The following is a 25,689-nucleotide window of genomic DNA, read 5'->3' on the forward strand; positions in this document are numbered from 1 at the left end:
TAAGCACATGGAAAGTTCCATGATGGAAAATATAAGTACACATATTCGAAGGCAAGTGTTTTGGGGATCAAATCGTGTTGCAGTTTTCATGGGACTATGATTCATGTACATTATGGCAGGGTTGTTGTGGTATGTTCCGAATCGGGAATCAAGCAGGAAAACACTTTGGGACAGTCCATAGCTCTGTGTAGTGACAAGTCAATATCACTGTAGTTTATAGGGAGTAGCACAAAGTAAAGGAGTTTCTGAATCAGGAATCAAGCAGGAAAACACTTTGGGACAGTCCATAGCTCTGTGTAGTGACAAGTCAATATCACTGTAGTTTATAGGGAGTAGCACAAAGTAAAGGAGTTACAATGAGCTTAAACCTTAGACCTCTTTGTGGAACAGGGCCCAGGGGGCCGCGTACTTCGATTTGTTCTCACTATCAATAGGTGAAATTGGTTTCTCCTGTTGATGTCAGTCAGGTACTTTTGGTTGGATTTTGTGTTTGTGTCATTTTTATCAGGTAGATCTGTCAGGCAGATAAAAATAAATTGAAAGTGTTATATTTTCTGATTGTGACATTTTACCCAAGCTGTCTTAATCAGTAAACTGAAAATGATGAAATCATGTGGCCTTATTAACTTGGTGTACATGTAGTCAGGGTGACTATTTGGGGCTATTTTCACTATTGGGATACTGTTGCAATAGGGGGCATGGGTGGCCCAGTCGTCTAAGGCGCTGTGATTTGCTGTGCAGAGTTGTGTCCCTTTGGCATGCCAGAAACCTATGATTGTGGGTTCGAATCCCGGTTCACCCTGATTATGTTTCTAGGTTTGTCAGCACCAAATCCGTGCTTGTGGGTGTCACCGAAGTGGTAAACGTCTGAGACCTGCATCACTTCGGGCTTTCCTCCCACATTAAGCTGACATATGACTGGAATACTGTTAAAAGTGGCGTTAAACCCAACTCACTCACTCACTCACCCACTATTGCAATAGTATTGAACTAATTTTATGGCTTGATAATTATACTCATCAGTGTAATGTCAAAGTTGGCCTAATCTCTAACCAAAGGGAAGTAACTCTTAACTGAGGTTGTCGTAATCCTTGCTAATCAATACATGAGAGGTTTGAATTTCTCGTTTTCTGATGCATAATTTATGATTTATTCATAACTATTTGTGACTATTGAAACTATTGATTGTTATGCACACAAACAACAATATCATCGGTTTATTTAGATACCTATTGATTTTGTACAATCGTAGGGCAAACAATTAATACCTTGATAGTTTGATATGTTGTTATTCCCCTAACATGTACTGATGATATGTTGTTATTCCCCTAACATGTACTGATGATATGTTGTTATTCCCCTAACATGTACTGATGATATGTTGTCTTGACAGCAGTATTCACCAGCAGTTAGGCAAGGACCAACAACATGCTGTCAATCCAGACACCAAGTCTCCATTCAAGGACTACAAGGAGGCATGTCGAAGGTTGCTGCGATATCATGTCTTTCAGCACCATGGGCCAAAGCAAGATGCATTCAAGAAAGGTAACGATTTTGGTGTCACTCAGATTGATTTGCGCTCATGTTTCATAACTGTCTCAGAAGTGTGAAGAAATTGTATTCAAACAATCAAGGACTGAGTTTCTTTATCTTTATTGACTCAAAATGGCAGCAGGATGGTTGGAAAAATGCTCAAAATATTGAAATACACACCATATCCTACAGTCGGGGCCATGACAATTTGAACTCTCATCAGTTGCATTATTAGAAATATTATGTAAGTAAAATTCATTTGTGTTGCTTAAATGTATGTCATCGACACATATATTTATTATTTGGATTTTTAAAAAATAAGTAGAGAGAACTGGCTTGATATATTTACAGATACAAAACTGGTCCAAGGGAGATAACTCATTGCTGAAATGTGTCTTTAGTCCTCATTGATTTCTTCAAGTTTCAAATTTATGTGTCAATGATTTATGAGATATTCCTTGATGTTTCTCTGTTGTGATCATTATGTGTGGTGTGTAACGTCTGTTTCCCCTTGCAGCGGAGAATGTGTTTGATACAGTGTCTGAAGACCTGTTGAAACGAAGTCATACGATGATGAACAAATACAGACTTCTGCTCCTGGAGGAGAGCATGGTAGGTAGATGGGTGTACAGAGAAGGGCTGCTGTGGCCTGCTGCTGAATAGAGGTTGGCTGTTGGTAGAGGGGTGTGGTCTGTAGGTAGAGGGGTGTTCAGAGAATGGTGGGTGTGGCCTGCTGCTGAATAGCGGTTGGCTGTTGGTAGAGGGGTGTGGTCTGTTGGTAGAGGGGTGTGGTCTGTAGGTAGATGGGTGTACAGAGAAGGTTGGGCCTGCTGTTGAATAGAGGTTGGCTGTTGGTAGAGGGGTGTGGTCTGTAGGTAGAGTGGTGTACAGAGAAGGGGGTTGTGTAGCCTGCTGTTGAATAGAGGTTGGCTTTTGGCAGAGGGATGTGGTCTGTAGGTAGAGGGGTGTGGTCTGTAGGTAGATGGGTGTATGGAGAAGGCTGTGTGTGGCCTGCTGCTGAATAGAGGTTGGCTGTTGGTAGAGGGGTGTGGTCTGTTGGTAGATGGGTGTAGCTGTACAAAGAAAGGTGGGTGTGGCCTGCTGTTGAAAAGAGGTTGGCTGTTGGTAGAGGGTGTGGTCAGCTGGTAGAGTGGTGTGGTCTGTTGGTAGGGGTGTGTGGCTACTCTAGAAAGGCGTTGCCTCATGCTATACTTGGGAAGGCTGTAGGCAAAGAACTGTAGTTGTAGCCAATTGGGTGTAGCTTGATGCTTGTTAGAGGTTAGCTGTAGGTATTGGAGTGGCTGTTAATATTGGCTACAAGCGAGGTGGGAGTGGCCAAGGAGCAGCCCCAGGGACTGACACTATCCCACTGTTGCTAGTAAAAGTTACAAATGGCTTGTGGCAAGAGGGTTATTATTTGCTGGTTCAGTTCCTCAGAAAACTAAAATTATATATTGGCATGGCAACTTCCTCACTCACATATACTACTCAACAGTTGCTAAGGACCAAAACAGTCCTCTTTAGTCAAAGGTGTGCTCCTATTTAGTCAAAGGTGTGCTCCTTTTTAGTCAAAGGTGTGCTCCTCTTTAGTCAAAGGTGTGCTCTTCTTTAGTCAAAGGTGTGCTCCTCTTTAACAAAGGTGTGCTCCTCTTTAGTCAAAGGTGTGGTCCTTAGCAAATGTTGGGTAGTATGGTAGTATTTTGTGAAGATGTTGCATCGTTGAATGAAGTCAGGGGGCACGGGTTGCCCAGTCATCTAAGGCGTCGCGATTCGCTGTGCAGAGTTGCGTCCCTTGGCATGCAGAAACCTATGACTGTGGGTTCGAATCCCGGTTCGCCCCGATTATGTTTCTAGGTTTGTCAGCACCATACCTCGTGCTCGTGGGTTTCAACGAAGTGGTAAAACGTCTGAGACCTGCATCACTTCGGTCTTCCTCCCACATTAAGCTGACACGCCGCGATATGACTGGAATTCTGTTAAAAGCGGCATTAAACCCAACTCACTCACTCACTCACTGAATGAAGTCAGATCCCAATAGCTCAGTGAGCCTCGTGTTGAACTCTTGTGCCGGAAGTCAACATTGGCTTAACATTACTAAACCAAAGTAATCGCAAAAAAGCAAATGAATATATTGAGGTGAGTTGTCTGTTCCATGTGTAGGACATGTTGCACTGATCGTCAGCTAACGAGGACGTTGTGTTTACAGAGGGATCGACCGTCTGCGGAGATGGTAATGATCCAGCGCATGCTCAATCAAGATCTCACAGCTGTCATCAAAAAGGAGAAAGATGTCATCAAGGCTGATCCAGGTACGGGCAGTCGCTTTTTTGTTTATATTCTTCTCCGCGAGATCTCCCACAATGCTATCTGTTCACGTGACACAGAACTAGCTATCTTTTCAAAATGGCCTCCATTCTCCTCTTTATGTGTGATGTGTAAGGCTAATCATGTGATGCAGGACATGCTATCTTTCAGGGTTCGTACAGGCTTAAAAAAGTCTTCAATTTTAAGATCCCACTTGAAAAGTCTTGATTTTTTAGTGTCAATCTTGAAAAGCCTTGAAAATCACCAATATAGCTTGAAAGCCTTGAATTTGTACAAAATGACATATACAGTACTTGTTTATCAAAGTATTAAAGCACACAAAAATATGTACCAAAGACTTTTAAGTGAGATTTATCACAGTGATAGATTTATGTGCCAAAGACCAAAGAAGAATTCCGGACAGACTCAAAATTGTGTGATGTTCATGCTGCTTTTTAGGTCTTGCAACTAAGACATATATATGGTATGCTTGATTTAATCAGATATTGACAGACTATAGGCTATTAACCCAACTAAAAAAGCCTTGAAAATGACAGTTGGCAGCCTTGAAAAGGCCATGAATTTTAGTGTTCCATACCTGTCTGAATCTTTTCTTTACAAAATTGCCTCCATTCTCCTCATTATGTGTGTGTGTAAAGCTAATCGGTTGACGCAGGACATGCTGTCTTTACAAAATTGCTTTCATTCTCCTCATGTGTGTATGTAAAGCTAATCGGTTGACACAGGACATGCTATCTTTACAAAATTGCCTCCATTCTCCTCATGTGTGTGTGTAAAGCTAATCGGTTGACACAGGGCATGCTATCTTTACAAAATGGCCTCCATTCTGTAGACGCTGGAGGAAGACCTGGCTAGAGACTACGCAACACTGCTTGACATATATTCTTTGACAGTAATTAGCTAGGGATATCGACTTTTCTAATGTAATCGTGTACGGCGGTGAATTATTAATTTAGTATCGATGTTCAAACATTTGAATCAGTGCATTATTGACATTAAACAAAATTCCTGATACATCAAGATTGCAATATTGTATGACATCCTACCTCACCGGGACATTGCTGGAATATTTAAAATTGGCTTGGTTGTAGTAGATGTTGCCTTTTCAACTGAATGTCTGGAGTATGCTGTGTATCTATGTGCTATACACATCCCATGTACAGTTGGGGCTACAATAGGCCCACACGCACAGATACTGGTCGTAAGAGACTAAGTGGATCAAGTGGTCATGCTCATTGATCTGGTTGATTGCCTTTCCTCGTACCCTGATGGATTAGATCAATGCTCTAAGTATCAGTGACAGGATTTTCTGGTCCAGTTGGTGTATCGTCCCAGCCCTAATGATACGATACCTCTGCTTTGAGATAAGGATACCTCCATGGAAGATGGCGTTGGGTGAACCTTGAGCCAGCGTTGACTGACCAATCTAAATGAAGGCTGCGTGGGTTCTTTGACACAATCATCTGCCAGCTTTCTAGAATGATTCAGTGTCTTAAGAACATTCATGGAATAAAATTTAAAAAAAACATTCAGCACACTACATATACATGCATGAATGATATACAGCTCTTGAGAAGACTTTTGTGATCCTGGGCATTTGAAAAAAAATGGCTGAAAGGATTTGGAACTATCATAGGCCCTCTTGTCTGAGACTTGTGAAGTTCAGGGAAGGACATTTGACATTTCCTTGTTGACTTCCACAGTTACCATTTAGCAGTTCAATATTGCAGACTAGTGAACATGAAAATTAATTTGTGACCCTGCTTTGTAAAAGCGGCAGTGTATGCTCAAACGTATACAGAGCTGCAGATAAGCAGCGTATTTGCGTAAAATACCCACCGAAAATATTCAAAACCCAATTACTTTAATAAAGAAACGCATGCATTAAATTATAAACTCGAATGTATTAAAAGAGCACGTGTAAATACCCAAGGAAGCTTTTTACCATGCGTGCAGCATGTACAAAGGAGCTAATTTCCGTAATACAAAATTACGAGATAATTTTGTTTCAGAGTCAAGCCTATATATTTAGAACATTTATTTACATTATTTTTAAATCTTAAAATTTTCAAAACCAATAGAGTCATGAATAGATGAGTGAAAAAATATTGGTTACCCAATGAAAACTGTAATAACCCAATTAAATAGAAACCCTAGAGTAAAAACTCAATTGTTCCAGAAGTTGTTTGGAGCTCTGTGTATATATGTCTAGTAGCCCAAACTGGTCCCTTCACATCATTTTCAGTATGTTTTAGTGTTAATGTATGGATTGGTGTGAGGTAAGTTTTTTAGACTGAAAGAATTTTGACTTGACATGGGCTTTAGTTGCATTATGGACTAATCAACAGGTTCATGCCCTTTTGCAGCAAGTATACTACACAACGATGTTAAAGAATGACAGCTTGACTATAGTAATATGAAAGAATCGTGTACTTCAGGGAGGAGAATCTTCTGCGGATCCGCAAATTTTAGTGAACACAAATTCTCATGAACCTCCTATAAACACCCCTTAAATTATGGGACTGCCTCCGTGGTCTAGTGATAGAGCGTCCGCCCGGAGAGCGGAAGGTCCGGGGTTCGATCCCTGGCCGCGTCATATCAAAAGACGTTAAGAGATGGTTCTTGTTGTTACCCTGTCTGGCGCTCGGCATTAAGGGGCTAAAACAAGGTCTGGTCAGCTAGGAGTCAGTATACTGTGTCCGAGTGGGGTGTTTATGTTAAACTGCTGCATGGTATCTCAGTGAGCTAGCACTATAAATTGGCATCAGTCCGGACTAGTACAAGCAGCCACACAAACACACACACGTACATGCACGTCGCTATATAAGTGCAATATTGCAGCAATAATCTTGGACGCGACATTTAACCCCATTTCACCTCACCTTAAATTATGGACCATGCTCCATTGAAAAGACATTTCAGCTAAAAAGGAAAATATCCATTCTCATCCCTACTTTTGAGTTGTATACATTGTGCGTCAATGGGTTTCTGTGAACTTACTGTTGATAAGATATGAATTTTCAAAATAGATTGATAATACCGTTTTCGACATATTAAGCGACCCGATCTAGTTAGCGCCCACGGCGATATTTGCTAATTTATTGCCAAGTGAACAATCCCAATTAGCACCCCTTCCGATTAATCAATGTGCGCAAGACTTATTTATTCGTGTATAATACGCACTCGTGTGTTATATGCACCCTTAATTATGGGCAATAAATTCTGGAAAAATATATCTGTCGTATATAAACAGTCAGGCCGTCAGCATAAACCACGAAATTTATCTTTCACCAAAATAATATTCTAATAAGAGCCCCCTATTTCTAATTTTGATATCGCCCTGGGCGCTGATTACGTCGAATACGGTAAGTCCTGTTACATCATGTGTACCAGATGAGAATGGTGATGGAATGTTGTGTGTTGCAGATTCCTTTGTGCCGATGCCGACCAAGTACTTAAAGAAGGAGAAAAAGGAAGAGGACAGTGCTGCAGAAACAAGTGCTCTAGATACGTCTGCTGTCAAGTCCGAGACTTTTACTGAGTCGGAGTATAGTGATCACGACATGTCCGAGTCATTACATCAAAGCTCTGCCTCCGCAGAATCCGAGAGGATGTCGGTCAAATCGTCACCCATCGTACCCCCCGGCAAAGTTAAGTTAGTGATCAGGAACGATGGGCGTGGGTTTACCAGCAGTCTCAAAACAAAAACTCCTGTGAAAACGGAACCGCCGAGTCCGCGGTATGGTCAGGTAACTCCTGAAGAGACGCCTCCGAAGGGTGTGGTGAAGGGAGAATCTCTGTATATAAATGAATTCCAGTCCGACCATTATGCAGACGAGAGAGACGACTTGAATATGTCCGGGGAACGGGGGGACGAGAGTGGGAATGTGCTCAGTCGGGAGCTGTCAAGTGCTAATGCCAGCAGTGATCTTGACACAACAGACTTACAGGCTGGATTACGTGAGCCCAGCTTCCAGGCTCAGCTAGCCCAGAGTTGTGTGAGTGAACCTGGTGGGGAGGAACGACTTCAGGCATTCCATCATTCTGGGGACGATCCGTTACTGAAGGTGAAGGGTTCTCCTATTGCATCTGCTGTGTCGGGGGACTCCCGGCTCGAGGTACATCAGCCTCACTACAGTGATATCAGCATTACAGACGTTTCCGGGGACTACCCCAGTGTGCTGTCCCCCATCCAGAAACCTCTGGATTCTGGGGGAACAGTTTTAGGGGAGTTCGCATCTCAAATATCGGAAGACTTTGATCCCAGCAGTTTTGATTTTCCTGAAGCACTGACGGGAAATCTGTGCTCGCAGTCTGCATCTGTGTCAACGGTGTCGGAACCTGCTCGGACTGCATTTAGTAGTATTACGGCTGATGACGGGTTTCATCATCAAATGGACTTGGGTAACAGCAGGACCAATCAACTGAATGTGGCATCCAGTCCCATTGCTGCTGTTGCTGCTGCTGCTGCTGCTGCCCATGATGTGTATGATAGTGATGATGATGGTTTGCCCTTCACGGCCACCCCCCGCCCCCATACTGCTGCCCCCCACGGAAACATTGAGGAAATAGATAATGCTGTATCCAGCATTATGGACTTCGATGATGTGAGTAGTGATGGTAATGTGGCCGATTTATCCACGATATCTTCCGAGAAGGATCTCGGGTCAAATGCAGATGTTCTCAGTAGCAAAGATCTCCCCCAAAATGAAATGATGTTTTCCCCGGAAAGTGGACCCAGTAATTCCCAGGACGAAAACAACCAGTCTGACGGAATGGAACTGGATGCTTCTTTCGAATCTGATGGTAACGACCCTCAGAACCATATGATGAATGCTCAAATGCAGAGTGCTATTGATAGCATTCTGAGTTTAAACCAGGTTGAGGATCCGGCAGCGGTGGCAGACTTCATGGACCAGTCGGGTAGTATGACTAGTTTCTATGACAATCAGCTGACGGAGGTGACGGACACCAGTCAGGACGAGAGTGAATACTATGGGGAGGAGGGGGGTGGGGAGTCGGAAGACAAGCCTGAGGAGTCCGGCTCCGGGGACAAGGATGGTGGAGAGACATCCATGGAGGATGATCTTGATGCTGCTGTGCAGAGTATATTAATGTGAAGCGGTGCTACCTTCTAGAGCTCTGTGTCGGACAAGGGCGGCAGGGGTTTCGTCTGAAGCATCACAGGAAATGCAGCTTCATGAGAATTAATGCTAGAATTAATACCAGAATTAATACCAGAATTTAACTAAAAGACTAAAATGGCTGAAGAAATTGAATAGGACGTAAGAAATGATGTGCAATGATTGAGACAAATGGCAGCCGGACATGTTCATGCTTTTGTAAAGTCTTGATAAAATGTTTTTCTGATTCACTACCAAATTTGAAAAAAATAGCTCTTTTGGTCCTTGAACATTTTGGGTGACGATCGGTCAGTGTCCTAGAAAATGAAGGTATCTGAAGCCGTAATGTTATAAAATAATGTGATCGAATGGTATTTCAGATTATTTCAAAACATTGTTTTATGTCCCAAAGCGTTTAAGTCTGATTTACTCGAGTTAAATAATACACTGCATGTTTCGTTTGGAGGTACATATATCACTAGAGGGTTTTGCTTATTCTCCCTGAACTCAGGGTCTACAACCAACTGTCGTCATATTGCTGAAATATTGCCAGGTGCGAGGTTGAACAAATGAAACAAAACATTAGTCACTGATATTAAACTAACCCCTAATTTTTCTATTTGGTCGAAGTTTACAGTAAAACATGAATTAGTGAGTATTAACACTGATTCTGGGCATTCATGAAGCAGTAATTCCCAAGATGATGGTATTCAGACACCCTGCCACCAAAACACAATCCTAGCTACTTAAACCAAGAGAAAATATTCCATTTCATTCAAATTTATGTGTCATGAGCACATAAAGCGTGTTTATACCGATCCCAAACGAGAGACTTACCATACTTAGAGAAATTTCATGGCATAGATTTGTTAGTAAGTTTAGGAAATATTTCATTCTAAGTTTTAGATATGTTACCATGGTTACCTTCTATTCTGTTACTTTGCTGAAATAAAATAAATTAATTTAGTTTCTTTGAAAAGAAAAGAACCACTTGTTATTCAACAATGTTTCGTTTCTAGATGCTACAAACTAGACTTAATTATGAGATCAAGGTTCACCATAGTTGAATCCAGTTGTAGGTTTGGTTTGTATTTGAGTTTTTTAAATTTGATTGGAAACCAATCTTCGTCTCAGTCATCATATTTCATTTAGTTTATTTAACTAACGCTGGCAACCATGTGCAATAAGACATCAATTTTCACTGGAGGCGGCATCTTCCCGAGGCAAGAGCATCCTCTCGCCTTTTGATCAAAGTCTTGTTTCCACCCTTGCCACATCAAGCCCACTATCCTGTGCTAAATATGATTGGACTGTCGCACATATCGATAGTCACATCAGAAAACATTTCACAAAATCAACATCCACAGCTTTGTATGAAAGTGATTTACAGCTGGAATATATTTTTTTCATCTTTTAAACACCCAAACAATTGCCTATGTGTTTGTGTCCGGGATGAAATTGCGAATGTTTTCATTGTCAAATCGGCTTGGGTCGTCGCCTATGGTAGCCACCATCTTTATAAAGCTATACGAGATTAGAACATCGGTCTGATTGACTATCACGTTTTCATTACAAGGGGCACAACTCATGATATATGCAAGGTGGCGCCAGGGTCGAGCCAAGAAAGTGGCCTTGATGTGGCAAGGGTAGAATCCAGGCTTTTGATATATGCTATTTGACAGGCTTGCCTTGGGAAGATGTAGAGGAGGGGCGAGTATAATGTTAGTATTTGATAGAAAACATGACCTTAGTTATTGCTATTTAGTCAAATTGTGAAGATATTGTCTCATGAAACATGAAATTGACACATGAAACCTTTGACTTGAAATGCTCATTTTGTTTCTTTGTGAGAAATGTCATTTGTAGCTGTGTGTTCAAGCTGTGTTGAGTTATCTCCCTTTAGTTTGCAAATTAGGCAGAAAAATAAAAACAATTGCTTCAAAAGCAATTCGTCTTGAAGTTGGAACATAGCTGCAAGTAGGCAGGCAGCCTATTATGTTTTAAGAAGTTTATTAACAAGGAAGCTGGTTTTTCAACTAAAAGCAGAAATAGTATGCTATCATGCAGAGCACTTGACTGCCTGTGAATGAAAACAAATTTCTATTAGTCGCTGATTATTTAAGGACATGTATAGGAATAAAGGAGTTGATGAATATTGTGTCTATAAGCCAAGATCTAGTACTTAAATGGTCAATCTCCGGTGAAAATAGTTTTCTTTGCTTGAATTACGTCCCATCTACAGTTTGGATGAACAAGTGTTTAAGAACACTGACCATTGTAGGAAGAAATAGAAGAGGAAAAAGTTCGACAGAAACCAATTTTGAGCGATGATATATAAAACTCAAAAGAAGTTAAAGAACAGATTTTTTCATATGACTATAGTTACTATATAATAGGAAAGATTCCGGTGTTCTTTAACTTCTTTTGAGTAATTTATATGATACACTGTATTGCACTATTTCAAGGTTTGACAGCACCATATCCGTGCTCGTGGGTTCCACCAAAGTGGTGAACGTCTGAAACCTGCATTACTTCAGGCTTTCCTCCCACATTAAGCTGACAGGCTGTGACATAACTGGAATACTGTTTAAAGCGGCGTTCAACCCAACTCACTCACTTGTTCCCTTTGTTGATGCCTATTGAGGTCCTGGTGTTAACAGAAACCATGCTGTGCTATGTAGGGCTTGGAAATACCTATGCAAGGAGGGTTTGACAGGTTTTGACAGAAGATGAAATTTACCTGATATGGCTATTTTTTCAACATCACTTCCTGTTATATGTATCTATAGATGGTTGTATATTTTTTCAGAAAAAACGCTCCAATCTCTATCTTAAATGATGCAATAATATTTGTCATATAGTTTATTTTTCATTAGCTCTGTTAAATATCAGTGTCACAATGAAATTGATTGTCTGCATTAAGAGATTGTTATTGTGTGTGGGAAAGAAATGATTTGGAAAATTTAAGATTCTTCTTCAAGAAGTGTCATGGTAGACAGTTTTCAATGCAACTCTCCTTTGATGGTGTTTTTTCATTCATGGTTTTTGAGGCATTATTCCCATGTGAAAAAGAAATATGAGGTTCTATTAACTCCTCCAAGATAGGAAACATATGAGGGTGATTGTCTTTACCCCTTTTTTTTGGTTTACGATAGCTGAGTGAGTAGGGTTTTATGCTGCTTTTAGCATTATCACAGTGGAGACACCAGAAATGGGCTTCACACATTCTACCCATGTGGAGAATCGAACCCTGGTCTTCGGTCCACGAGTCAACACTTTAACCACTAGGCTAGCACAGCCCCTTTTTACCATAGCCATTATGGTTTGGTGATGGAAGAACATCTGATGTACTGTATCCCATTGCATCAGAAAAATGGCTTAACATACACTCTCAAGTGTACTTGGGACAGCTGGTTACTGACAAGGTGAAAAAGATGTTCCACTGTTCCACTTTGTCTTTTCAGATGCAACTGTTCCTCAGTATATGTGAATCTTGTGGCTAGGTTTTCAAGATAAACTCAAGGGTAGCTAAGTAACCGTACGATCCTTGATTTAGCCATGGTGATTATTTAGGCTGAACTATTTGTATCTGGATATTTGTCTTTCTACAGTGATAGCTTAAACCATGGCCAGAGGAGTTACATAGGATATGGTAGTCACTGACTAAACTCGAACAGGAAACACAAGCTGTACCCTTCTCATCATGATCATCCTCCTGAGATTCGGGTCTCCCTGAAATTCGGATCTCCCTGAAATTCGGATCTTCTTGGGTTTTCTTGAGACTCTCATCGTCCCGAGATTCGGATGTTATTGAGACTCAGATCTTCTTAGCTCTGCTCGAGACTCGGATCTTCTTGGCTCTTCTGGAGACTCGGATCTTCTTAGCTCTGCTCGAGATCTTCTTGGCTCAGACTGGGGAAGACACCGAAGCTGTCTGGGTGTAAGTACTGTACAGAAGTAGGCGTCCGTATCTATTTTATTCTCATTCCGCGAGGTAGCCCGTGTGAGTGGCCAAAACGTGTTCACTTGACAGTTCATCAATGCGAGAGTTCGGTTTTCATGAGGAAACATTATTTGCGTTTGCATATCATTTTGTATATTTATTTCTGCCCTTGATTTGATAGCATCTGTGTCATTTGTGTAGTGATGAGAGGTATACATTTGTGTAGAGTATAAATTTTTAACTCCCTCTAGGGAACATTGTAAATGATTCTATGTTGTGATGACTCCCACTATTGGCAGGTTTAATGCATGTACTTGTAAAGTAGCGTCCAGCTCATACGATGATGACAATGTTCATACATGTATTTATATTTTGTGTAAGCCTTATTTGTACAACTAAAATATCTATGACAGTAGATGTTGTGTTTGTGATTATTTTAAGTTGTCCCTGTTGGTCGTCACCCGTTTTGCTGTGCAGAGTTTCCTCCCTTTGTCATGCCAGGATCCAAGATTTGTGCTTATTATTGTCATGGCATTGTAAACACCATACAAGTGTTTGGTAACCAATATATCTGTAATACTGTCCAAAGTAGCCTTAAACCAACATGACCGTCTCTGTGGTCGAGTAGTAGAGCGTCCACACTGAGTGCGGAATGTCGGGGTTCGATCCCCGGACGCGTCATACCAAAAGACGTTGAAATAAGGTACTTGTTACCCTGCCTGGCGTTCGGCATTAGGGGGCAAAACAAGGACTGGTTGGCATGTCAGTCAGTATACTGCGGCATGGTATCTTAGTGGGCTAGCGCTATAAAATCGGCATCAGTCCGCACAAGTACAAGCAGCCACATACGCGCACGTGGTTACTATAAAGTGCAATAATCTTGGACGCAACGTTAAACCCCATTTCACCTCCCCTTAAACCCAACCCAACTCTCTCACTCCCAAGGATTCTAATCCTGGTTGTATGTTATCATTAAGATGGTAAGAATAGTACTGCTTATGGGGAATTGTTGGGGGCAAGGCAGCAGTGTCTTCAGACTATCACTTTTACCAAACAGAAGTATCACCAACAAGTCAAAATCGACAACATTGCCCGATGTTCACGATTACTAATTCACCAGTACAATAGTTTCAGTTGTGATATAACTGAAATACTGTTCAAAGTGGGATGATCTCAACTCGCGCTCAGATTTGAAAACTTGTTTGCATTCTCAATAGAAAAGTGAAAATTTACAATTTTCTAACAATGAATGATTAATTGCACAATGATCTAATCTCCTTGTTCATCTCGTTGAAGCAGTAGTTTATTCTTTCGTAAAGTGGACTTAAAAAACAATACAGAAACCGAAAGCTGACTACATTAGCGAAACAATTAAAACAACCCCCAACAAGTGGATCCACTTTTCGATATATTTTACGAGAGCTTCAGAGTAAAAATTGACTGTCTTCTTGGTCTTGTGGGTAAAGCGTTTGTCCAGAGAGCGGGAGGTTGGTGGTTCGAAAACATGACCGCGTCATGGTACTTGTTACTCTGCATTAGGGAATGAAACAATTACTGGTCAGCTCTGAGTCCTTATACTCCGTGAAAACTGCGGCTTGGTATCTTTAGTCCAGACCAGCGCACCACGCACGCACATACGTGTATTCATGTCGCTGTACAAGCGCAAGAATAAGCTGAAAGGCGCTGTTTAACCATATTTCAACTCACCTCAAGGTACAAGTATTTGGCGCTACCTAATAATGACTACGATTGTCAGTTAACTGGCTCTCATGAAAATGTCCAACAGTGCAAATAAGTACATCACCCATTAAGATGATATCGTCGAACCACGTGTAACACCTGTAAAAGCGTAGCAACCCATGCTTGTCGTAAGAGGCGACTATGCGTAAGAGGAGACTAACGGGATCGGGTGGTCAGGCTCGCTGACTTGGATGATACATGCCATGGTATCGCAATACATAGATCGATGCTCATGATGTCAATCACTGCATTGTGTGGTCCAGACTCGATATTTTTCAGACCAGCGTCATGTAGCTGGAATATTGCTTGTCGCCTGTTACGGCAAGCATGGGTTGCTGAAAACATATTTTAAATCCCCCTTAACTAAATATTACTACAAGTTATTTACCACTCTCTAATGATTCACCAAATATTTCAGAAAACCTTTGAATTCGGGAGTCTGGTCATCCTCGGTTATCCAGTGTAGAATTATCTCCATTCAGGTATGATCAATACCATGGACCCTAGAAGAGACATTCAGGTGTAAGAGCGTGAGTTGGGTTTAACGCCGCTTCGAAAAGTTATATCACGGCGTGTCAGCTTAATGTGGGAGGAAAGCCCGAAGTGATGCAGGTCTCAGACGTTTACCACTTTGATGAAACCCACGAGCACGGGTATGGTGCTGACAAATCTAGAAACATAATCGAGGCGAACCGGGGTTCGAACCCACAATCATAGGTTTCTGGCGAATTGCGGGGCTTTATGCGACTGGGCCATCCATGTCCCCCTCAGATGTGAAGAGAAGAAAAGAATGTAAGATGAACTGACGTCACAACGTCACTATAAAAAGGGTATCCTAGGTGCGAAGGCTGTCAGACTTGAACATAAACCAACACTCTGAGTGAGTGAGTATTGTTTTATGCCGCTTCCAGCACTATTCAAGACAATATCACAGCGGGGAACTCCAGATGTCGGCTTCACTCATTGTACCCAAGTCGGGAATCAAACCCGGGTCTTCGGCGTGACGAGCGAACGCTTTAATCACTAGGCTACCCCACCGCCCCCAACGGTGTGTTGTCAATGTGATTAACAGGTGAAAAACATATTGTTTATGCCTTTGTAACAATGACTGGATGCTTTTATGAAACTGTAAAAACTGGATAACGACTATTACAAACAATGAAAGTGCAAGATTAAAGGTGATAGAAAAAGCTACCACACGCCTGAATGGCTCGTCACAGCCATGTTATTATCCCTTGTCTCGAACTACTTGGGTACGAGAGAAATAGTTCATCCTATCCGTGTTTCGACTAATCCAACTCGATCTAATTACTATCTGACATAGCCGGGACCGGACTGTGAGTTCCACACAACCGGGAATTCGACGCATTCGAGACATCGGGGTTCGGGTGTAGTTGCAGATTGTGAAGGCCATAGCAAGCGCTCCAGGTAGCATTACTTCGATATATATGCTAACATATTTTTACCATTGTCACTACACGACAGTCACCATAGAGTTTCCTCCCTTAGTCTTGCCAGGATCTCAGGTCGCAGTGTTCCAGGTGGTATTATTTTCAATTCAGAATATCGATAAAGTAAAAATATTCTGTATTTAATTCTTTTACATAAAATATTTCTTATTTTATTTCTGAATTTTATGTACTACGTATGTATTTGTTATTGCACGCACGCACACACGCACGCACGCACACACCTTTTAACTGAGTCATAGAAGTAAAGTAACGAAGGTCGGGGATTGCATGTGGATGAGTGTCTCCTCAGAGTGTCAAGGGCTTCGGTTCTGTCCCACAATAGTGAAATGGGGTAAAACGTCGGATTCAAGATTATTTCACTTATATAGCGACCTTCATGTACCTGTGTGTGTGGCTGCTTGTACTAGTCTGGTTTAATGCCGATTTTCTAGTGCTAGCCCTACTGAGATACCATTCCGCAGTTTAACATGAATACCCAGCTCAAACACAGTATTCTGACTCCGAGCCGACCAGTCCTTGTTTTGGCCCCTTAATGCCTGCCGAGTACCAGGCAGGGTAACAACAAGTACAATAGTTTAACGTCTTTAGGTATGACACGGCTGGGGATCGAACCCCGACACTCTACCACTAGACCACGGTCTGCCCAACAATGAAAGACACTTTACGTGATTGTGGTGTCGCCTTAGACAGGAGACTTTGTTCGATACAGTAAACTACGGTTATAACGAACTCAAAGGGACCGCTTATTCTAGTTCGTAATAACCGTAGTTCGTTATAAGCATATATACAGCATATATGCAACAAATGGCCAGGACTAAAAATAAGTTCGTTATATCGGCCAGTTCGTTATAAGCGTCTTCGTTATAAACGTAGTCTATTGTATATGCCCCTGTTCACTCGGCAGTGAAAGGGTACCCGGTAGGACTAGATGGTAGCCATCGGTTGGATACTATTTACCGCTATATATATATAGCTGTGTTGAAATGTAGAGGGAAAAGTGTTTCGTAGTTTCCATAATTAAAGACAAAACATTCGGCGGATATCATTGTTACCGTTAGAGGATGCCAGAAGAAACATACATTGTTGACTCTTATTTTGTTTACATCTTTATTTTGTTTATTCGTGTAGCTTAATCGTTTTTTAAACATTCAAGTATCTCTTGACAAATTTGACAAACAATATTGACGTTGTTAGCGTCAGTGTGTTTTTAGAATTTCTTAATTTCCACGGTTTCTTTGTTTAAGGATAATTGGGAAAACATAAACACGGAAACAGTTATTTAAAAAAATAAACAAAGATTTCGAAGGACAAATAAAAATTCCCTTATCCACTCAAGCTCCGATATGAGTCAATCATCAGCATAATTTTTTAAAGGAAAAAAATCCATTAAAGGGAGCTAACTGACACTAACTTGGCAACAGATTGCAATTTGAAAAGAGTTTCCTCCCTTGAGTCGTACATTTCTCGTGTCACCTCGTCGTTAAGGGAATTCGATGTGTTGTATGGTGGAGGCCCGGCAGTCGCGCTTGAAACTTCGACGTTTTTCTTGTTCAATATTCTCCATCCTTGTGAGATCGAATAAAGTATTTGCCCGACCAGACTGCTCGCGACAAACGCAGGCAGACTCCGTACTATACAAACATTTTTAGTGAGCAAATGAAAGAAGCTGGAATTACACAGCCCGCGTGACGATATGGCGATGTAGCCCCGGGGGCAAATTCTGCACATCTTCACATTATTGGTACGTTCATATTCACATATACTCATTTCATATAGCATCTCGTTCATTTTGTGTGAAAAGATACTTTCAAACATTATCATCTTTTTCTGCGGAATACGATCTTCTTTACACGGGTATTTTTTTAGATATCCCCATATTCCCCCTAAAGCTTGTACTTATGTTATGTTTACGTCACTTATTAATCTGTAGCATATTTCATCATGGCCTTGCGTTGGACGCTCGCTATGCTAGTTAATACCAACCAGACTCGCCACTAATTTAACAACTCGTTACAACAGTGCATATGTACACGTCCGTCGTGCATATATATGCGTTGGTTGTACACATATTGTTGTTATCCAAATCGGCTAATATGTTCTTTTTGTTTTTGTTAGTTGATTAGGTTCCTTGCTTTTTGAAAGATTTGGAAATCGAAACTCATTTCAAATTTTGTTTTTTAAATATCTGCCTATCAACTTTATTTGCCATATGGATTTAGCGGAGTTGAACAAATCAAACTTTAATATTACACATTTCAGGGTTAGCGTTAAACTGAAAAGTGTGTGCTGTAATACCGCCATGTTCATCTGCCCCGTAAAATAAACTCACTGACCCTTCAATAACACAGCGTCCCAACAATTCGCCATTTTTTACAACGGGTGAAAACACCAAATTAGTTACTCCTTCACGACTACAAAGTCCAATTCATTTGGCATAAAAGGGGCTTTCAACCGTAAGCACTAACTGTGTCTCTTTTAACCGATGTAAAGGTCAATTAATTCATTTTAGTGAAAACCATCATATGGAAATTGTAATTGACTGAGAGAAAATTCTAGTGACGGAGAGAGAAAGAAAACACTTTAAAGTTCACCCCGATTAATTGTCGAAAATAGGGAACAATTGTCAAAATACGACGTCTTTCATTTTTCCGAGCCGTTATAAAGTCGGTTGAGCTAAATGAGTAAGAATTCTTATGATCCAATTAAAGCTAAGAGATGAAAGCATTTGTGTGGCTATTTTACGAGACGATTTTTCATCTTAGCCCAGTCTCCTTGACGAGGCTATTGAACAGAGTTTAATCTCAACCAGCTGTTTCAAACAAAGAGACATATTGCATCCAGCGCTGCCGACATCACACAAACTTTTCGCTTGTAATGTTGCCTCTGTCGGCCAAGATGTTGCACGGCGATCGTCCCAGGAAAACAAAAATATTTGGGTTTGCATGCTTAATAAAATTTTCTCTCCCTTGTTGGAAACTGAAAGTTAATCTGAGGTTATTTCAAGATACGGATTTCTCACCGATGAAGACGAAATTAATCGGTCGGTTTGCGCGTGACCGTCGCGTGCAGGGAGACGGAGCCCCGTCGCGTCACCTTCTCTTACGGACGGGAATTTCTTTCAGCACGCGACTGGAGTTTTTCTGTGAATCTTGGGAGAATCGGAATCAAATCAAATCAAGTTTCCAACTCAATTTGCCGTTTGTCCTCCCAGATGAGAAGGCGCGCTTCTAACCCAACTTTCACTATCCGACGGTGCGAGGCGCGTAATTTTGATAGCCAGGAAGACAAATAGAGAGAGATTTGGGGGTTTGGGGCAGGATTATCACTATGGACAGCCGAGTTAGTTGTTCCTGCTTTACACGTCAGTTTCATCAAATTTTATCACGGAATTGAAACGAAATCAGATTGCAGATTGAAAGTGAAATATAATCTGAGATTTGCTTTAAAAAGCGTGATGTGTGATATTATACTGTTGCCCAAAAGTTAATAGATGACTAACGTTAGTTAGATATCAATATGCTAACTAACTAACACAAACTACAAAACGAGACACGAATATTAATGCCCGATACATATGTCTTTTTTACTTTAGTTTTTGTGATATATGTCCGAATGTATCCAGCGTTGAAGAATGCGCAATTCTCGTTCGATCTTCTTGCTGTTTCATCAGACAAAAAAGGTTGAGATTGAAAACAATATATGTATTACAACTAATTAAATTAAATTAAAATACCACGAATACCTGGAACGTAAGACCCACATGTAAACAGCATTTCCCCCCAAAAGCAATCTTAAATAATTACCGATGTTAACATTTAATAATTTTACAGAAATTCCAATAAGCACGTTCATATATTTATTCAAACTTCGTGCAAACAGTAAAATACTTCATTGGAAATTGATAAAACTAAAGTAAATATATAATTTGGGAAATTTTCACGTAAATGGATGATATTTAATACAGCTGGTTTGAAGTTCTGTTACCACGGAGCACTAGGTTAGGCTAAGCCCTGCGATTCTTAGCGTATTCACAGTCACGTGCAGCGTTTTCTACGAGTGCACAAAAGTAGGATTAACAATTCCGAAACGAAAATTTGTTTGTTGAATTCCATATGTTGCCGGGGGGTATTTCATCTGCACGTTGTCCCCGAGCGACAGCTTGCTACGGGACATTTCTATTCTTGAATCAACACTCTGCAAAAATACCTTTTCAACTGCGTTAGAAATATTAAGAATATTCCTTAAATAGAAATAAAATTGAAACGAAATAGAATAGAGAACGGTGAATCTATAGATGCATGAAATAGTTGCACTAAAATATGTTAAGATATTCATAAACCTTCACAACGTTATTTAAAAACTTATTATTAGACAGATTTTCATACACGTGTCTAACACAAAATAATAATGAGGACGAATTATAGTTGAACTGTTACCAGTATTTAATTATATATATATATATGTGTATATAAAAAATATGAAGCCCACTTTTTCAATGGCAACTTACAAAAAGTACTCCATTGTTTGGCTAGGTTAGCCTAATATATCAAACTATGAGAATAATATTTGCTAAATATTAAGACGTAATATTATTTTTAACCGACAGAAAATATTTACCACACAATTAACTGTAGATAGAGTAAGGGACATGAAAAGGATTTTTACTTTGAACCGCTCGCTCTAAACTTCGGGGAGGGTTGTACGAAAATAGGCATATGCTGTAAATGTGTTCCCTGCGGTTTTTCAACACTTTCTTCCTAATAACTACATTCATATCTCAGCAGACTTCGCATGCTTGAGCGCAATTTCTCGAACACAAACAATCAATATTCAATTAGAATGAAGTAAGGCCGACAATTAACTCATTTAATGGTTCGGGCAGATCTCATATCTCTGACCTCATCCACCCTCGAGCTGATCTCAACTTGTGAAAAAATGAATTAGGTGTAGACTGCCTCCCCGGGATAAACGTGCTGAAGGAAAGGATCATCGACAAAGAACTTCTCGTCTAATATCACCTGTAATATGTTTGCGATATTCTCGAAGAAAGGCCGGTGAAATTGTATTTACACTGAGCTCAATCAGTTTCTACGAATGAAAAGTTTGGGCCGGGAGGAAAGTCTCAAAGATCAGTGCTGGTTAAACACTTAAGACTGAGTTTTCTTTCATTGAAATATACAATGGCTAACTGGCGACACAGGGGGGCAAAGAAAGGATTCACGTCTAAACGCTTTAGGGTGAATCGGACTGAAAGCTGACAGAAATGACAGGCATGCTCGGAAGAAGAGAAACTGCTTTCTCTGACTACCCTACCCTCCCTATACTCGACCCCCACCCAGCTTTCAAAGATTGTGGCACGCGCCAACTTATGAACTCCATGTCATCTGATTTTGTTCTGGCGAGTGGAGTTTGCTCTTGTCGCGACTCGCTTCAAATACTCCCTTTTCACTTGTTTTATTTATTCACGCGGTATGTAGTTTTGGCGATAAAGGAAAGAGGTTTATTTACATTTTACGATAACGTCAGGGCCATGTGTAATATTAATCCCAAGGTTACGTCAATAAAACTACATTTCTGACAAGGTTGGGAGTATACATGATGTATACTGGCCCATAACGAGTTTTAATGATGACGTGACAGCAATGGTGATGATGATGATGATGATGATGATGATGTTGTTGATGATGATGTTGTTGTTGTTGATGATGATGATGATGTTGATAATGACGATAACAAACACAATACTGCTACTAATTAAAAATACAGTTATTATATTCGCTCCTCTTTTAAAGGGAATCCGCGCGACAGTAATAGTGATGATAATAACGACAAATACGATATTAGTCATTCAAAATGAAATAAACAAGGGTGAAATTCTTCTTTAAAGAAAAAACGTGCGAAAGCATCAACAACAACAACCAGCTTGATAACGGTGTATGAATCTACAACAATAATAATAATAACACTGTTTATGGTTATGATATAAATAGTTATATTTTTTCATCAATTGAGGGGAGCGTTTTTATCATCTTTCAGCACCTACTGACAAACCTGTTTTCTATTCACAGAGACGGGTCGTGACTTTAGCCAACCTTACGACTGAAACTCATGATTTGCACGTGGGAAATCAAATCCCAAAACGAATAGTTATTGAGTAGCTACTTTGAAAGTGACAAGTTAATTTAACAAATTGTATCTTCGCTATGCTACACCAGTGTACAGCACTTGCAGATTCGCCGGTAGTTGTGAATAGGGCGTTTGACTGGGGACCCCGTTTCTGTACACGGTCACCTGTGTCTCAGCGTTCCCCCTACTTTCCCCATTTCCCAGGTAGCGTACCCACCCCTCCCACTCATATAGACACAGGTAGAGCCTTTCATCTCGCCGACTGCGACCCCCGTCAGTGATAAATGAGCGACTGTCTGTGTTACCTGTGCATGGTTGTGTCAATTTTTAGAATTAATACAATGTTTAATTGAGTTATTATTATTATTATTAATAATAATAATAATAATAATAATAATAATATTATTATTATTATTATTATTATTATTATTATTATTATTTTCTAGTGTTAATACATTTGTCTGTGCTGTAATATGATTTTGAATACGTCAAGTTTTATTTCTTAGATATTATGATTTTTGTAAGATATCTTGCTTCCACTGGTTCCGATACACAAACCACGGTTAGAAGTAAATTAATATCAACACACGTGACGTGAAGACTGCATGGAAGATAGAAAGACGAAATGACAGAAAGAAAAATGGGGCTATAATATTATTAATGTTTTCTTTCATGTCGTGCATCTTATTTGTTAAACACTCATTTGATTTTACCAACAGAATGTGTAATGAGAAGGCAGGTTAGGATCAAACCAATGTAGACTGTTTGTTTGACAAACATGTTCAACCAAGTGTCATGTCGACATGATCAAAGACGTGAAACGTATAACCAGAAGTCCATTTGAACATTCTCCGTCCCACTTCACTTCCGGTTCACCATTATTTTCAAAATGTCGTCATTCCTTGTTGTCAAGAACTACCCTGTTTATATATATGTATACCTGTTGCATTTTAAATCGAGTGAATCGCGCAGTGGAGCATTTTTGTTTCTCATTCGCTATATAGTGTCATCCTTGAATAACTTCTTTGAGAGGCATTTAGAAGTTGGAGTACTAAGTAAGGAAAAGATATATGAATGAACAACTTCTTTATTACAATTAGGAGCGATGTTTCGGTGTAGATTCGTACTCCGTTACTTTCTTGATAACGGTGTTAGAACCTATGCTGAAACGTCCCTCCTAATTGTAATAAAGAAGTTGTTCATCCATATATCTTATCCTTACTTAGTCACCCTTGGATGCTGAACAAATTGCTACGACGAACTTCAGTTGAGCAAACTAGATATAATGTGTTCATTTTCTTTCACGAAATCCATCTTTCCACACGTTTAAACAGCTAAATATCCTTTTTCCATCTGTCGTTAGATAACAAAAATCGTAAACCTTCACAGTTTATGAATCGATGTGGTAAACAACATAGGTTTATCGTATATAATACTATGTTTCTTAATGGATGAATACGTGCCAGTAAAGCGTGGTCAGCGGTGTAGTTCACCATGACCTGACGACTATGTACGACCCCATGTACGTTTGTAGAATTTCGTCTGTCCTTGTAGACAGGTGTTAAACTGGAGTCATGTGGCTATTGACTTTAGAATCATTGCTCATTTGTAAATAAACATCACAATCAATGATCTGACAACACATCAAGGGTCGACGTATTGATTTCAGTTATGGAGATTATCAAACATATCGCCAGGTTTCACTCCTCCGCGCAATTGATGTTAATCTGCGTTGATAAACGTGTTGTCAACGTTCCCCTAAAATTGTCAGATTTTATCTGACAGAGTGATATGGAAATTTTATTCAACTTTGATTGGGGTTTTAGATGCGCCGGTCGCCATAACCCGATAATGTGGCTATAATATATTTGTGCAATGTATCCATATAATATTCGATAATTGTATATGTTGGTCATATTCAAAGCTATATTAGTGTTGCTTTTCCGATCTTAGTCTTTTGCTGTTTTTTTTTCTATTTATTGAAGTATAAAACAATGAAGTAAAGTAAAATAAAATATGCTAAGTGAGCTCTTTTACTTGTATGCTTAAATAACGTATTTCCTTCTTGGAAAGAACTTATTTCATTCTTGGAAATAACGTATTTCCTCTTTGGAAATGACGTACATGTATTTCATCCTTGGAACAATGTAGGGTCTATGTGCTATAACGTATCAAGTCGTTCTTTGGCTGTCTCATGTCTTTACTGTATGGTCGGGAGATCTGCTTATTTTACCTGAAGTCTATACAAAACGCCCCAAATTACACCCCAACCTACCCAGCCCGTGGAATCACAAAACCCACCAGTGAAAAATATGTACCTCTTTTACCATCCCCTTTCTTCCCTTGAAATATTGTCCTTCCCTTTGTATATATTACTACACACCATTTCATGCTGCACCCCGCCTCTCCATCATCATCATCATCATCATCATCATCATCATCATCATGGAACCATTGTCATCATCATCATCATCATCATCATCATGGAACTATTGTCATCACCATCATCATGGAACCATTGTCATCATCATCATCATCATGGAACCATTGTCGTCATCATCATCATCATGGAACCATTGTCATCATCATCATCATCATGATGGAACCATTGTCGTCATCATCATCATGGAACCATTGTCGTCGTCATCATCATCATCATGAACCATTGTCATCATCATCATCATCATCATGGAACCATTGTCTTCATCATCATCATGGAACCATTTTCGTCATCATCATCATGGAACCATTGTCGTCATCATCATCACCATGGAACCATTGTCATCATCATCATCATGGAACCATTGTCATCATCATGATGGAACCATTGTCGTCGTCGTCATCATCATCATCATCATCATGGAACCATTTTCGTCATCATCATCATCATCATCATCATCATCATCATCGTCATCATCATCATGACGTCCTCCTGACCGCCGCTCTACACCTCTTCCCAATCTCTCGCTATAGTCTGAAGCGGTGACAATTACAACTTGACGGCTGTCATTGCAGTCCAGTCATCAGTGGGTCGAGGCTATATGGTTAGGCATCATTGTCGGCTTGATAATGTCCCTCTCTACCATACCGGTCTACTGTGTACTTGTACAACCGTTCGTTAGAGTGTAACCCTGAATTGTATTCATTTTGTTTTTGTGTGTTCTTCCAAACAGAAAGAACAATATGAATCACGTAGTTTTGACCATGTTTGTGGTAGACACCGGCATTATATACAAGCGCGAAAACAAAGGCTGCATACTAGAGTAAAGTAAGAATTTTCAATATCTAACAAAAAAAGTGACGTAGGATTAAGCGAGACTCGGTCGGGGGTATGTCAAACTCCCTTTAATATAACACCAGGCAAACACGTCATGAGACCCCCACCCTCACTCGGACCCTCACCCTCACTCGGACCCTCACCCCACAC

The 25,689-nt window shown here is 40.2% G+C and overlaps 1 protein-coding gene and 1 long non-coding RNA gene across 4 annotated transcripts in view; both read left to right on the top strand.

Moving 5' to 3' along the window:
* Positions 1–13,339, top strand: part of LOC124135473 (BRD4-interacting chromatin-remodeling complex-associated protein-like) — a 41,010-nt gene extending 27,671 nt beyond the window's left edge. For 2 of the 3 annotated variants that reach the window (XM_046500825.2, XM_046500826.2), the window contains exons 9-12: positions 1,394–1,545; positions 2,051–2,145; positions 3,740–3,842; positions 7,285–13,339. In XM_046500825.2, the coding sequence (XP_046356781.2) occupies positions 1,394–1,545; positions 2,051–2,145; positions 3,740–3,842; positions 7,285–8,978 (2,044 nt within the window). In that variant the 3' untranslated portion in view covers positions 8,979–13,339. The remainder of the gene's footprint in view (positions 1–1,393; positions 1,546–2,050; positions 2,146–3,739; positions 3,843–7,284) is intronic. The other variant, XM_046500827.2, reaches the window with a different exon arrangement.
* A 4,307-nt stretch (positions 13,340–17,646) lies between these two features.
* Positions 17,647–25,689, top strand: part of LOC125374751 — a 38,622-nt gene continuing 30,579 nt past the window's right edge. Inside the window, exon 1 of the long non-coding RNA XR_007218745.1 lies at positions 17,647–17,877. This is a non-coding gene — a long non-coding RNA (uncharacterized LOC125374751). The remainder of the gene's footprint in view (positions 17,878–25,689) is intronic.

Source organism: Haliotis rufescens, unplaced genomic scaffold (genome assembly GCF_023055435.1).
Source record: "Haliotis rufescens isolate VD_foot unplaced genomic scaffold, xgHalRufe1.0.p SCAF_6, whole genome shotgun sequence".
NCBI classification, from domain to species: domain Eukaryota; kingdom Metazoa; phylum Mollusca; class Gastropoda; order Lepetellida; family Haliotidae; genus Haliotis; species Haliotis rufescens.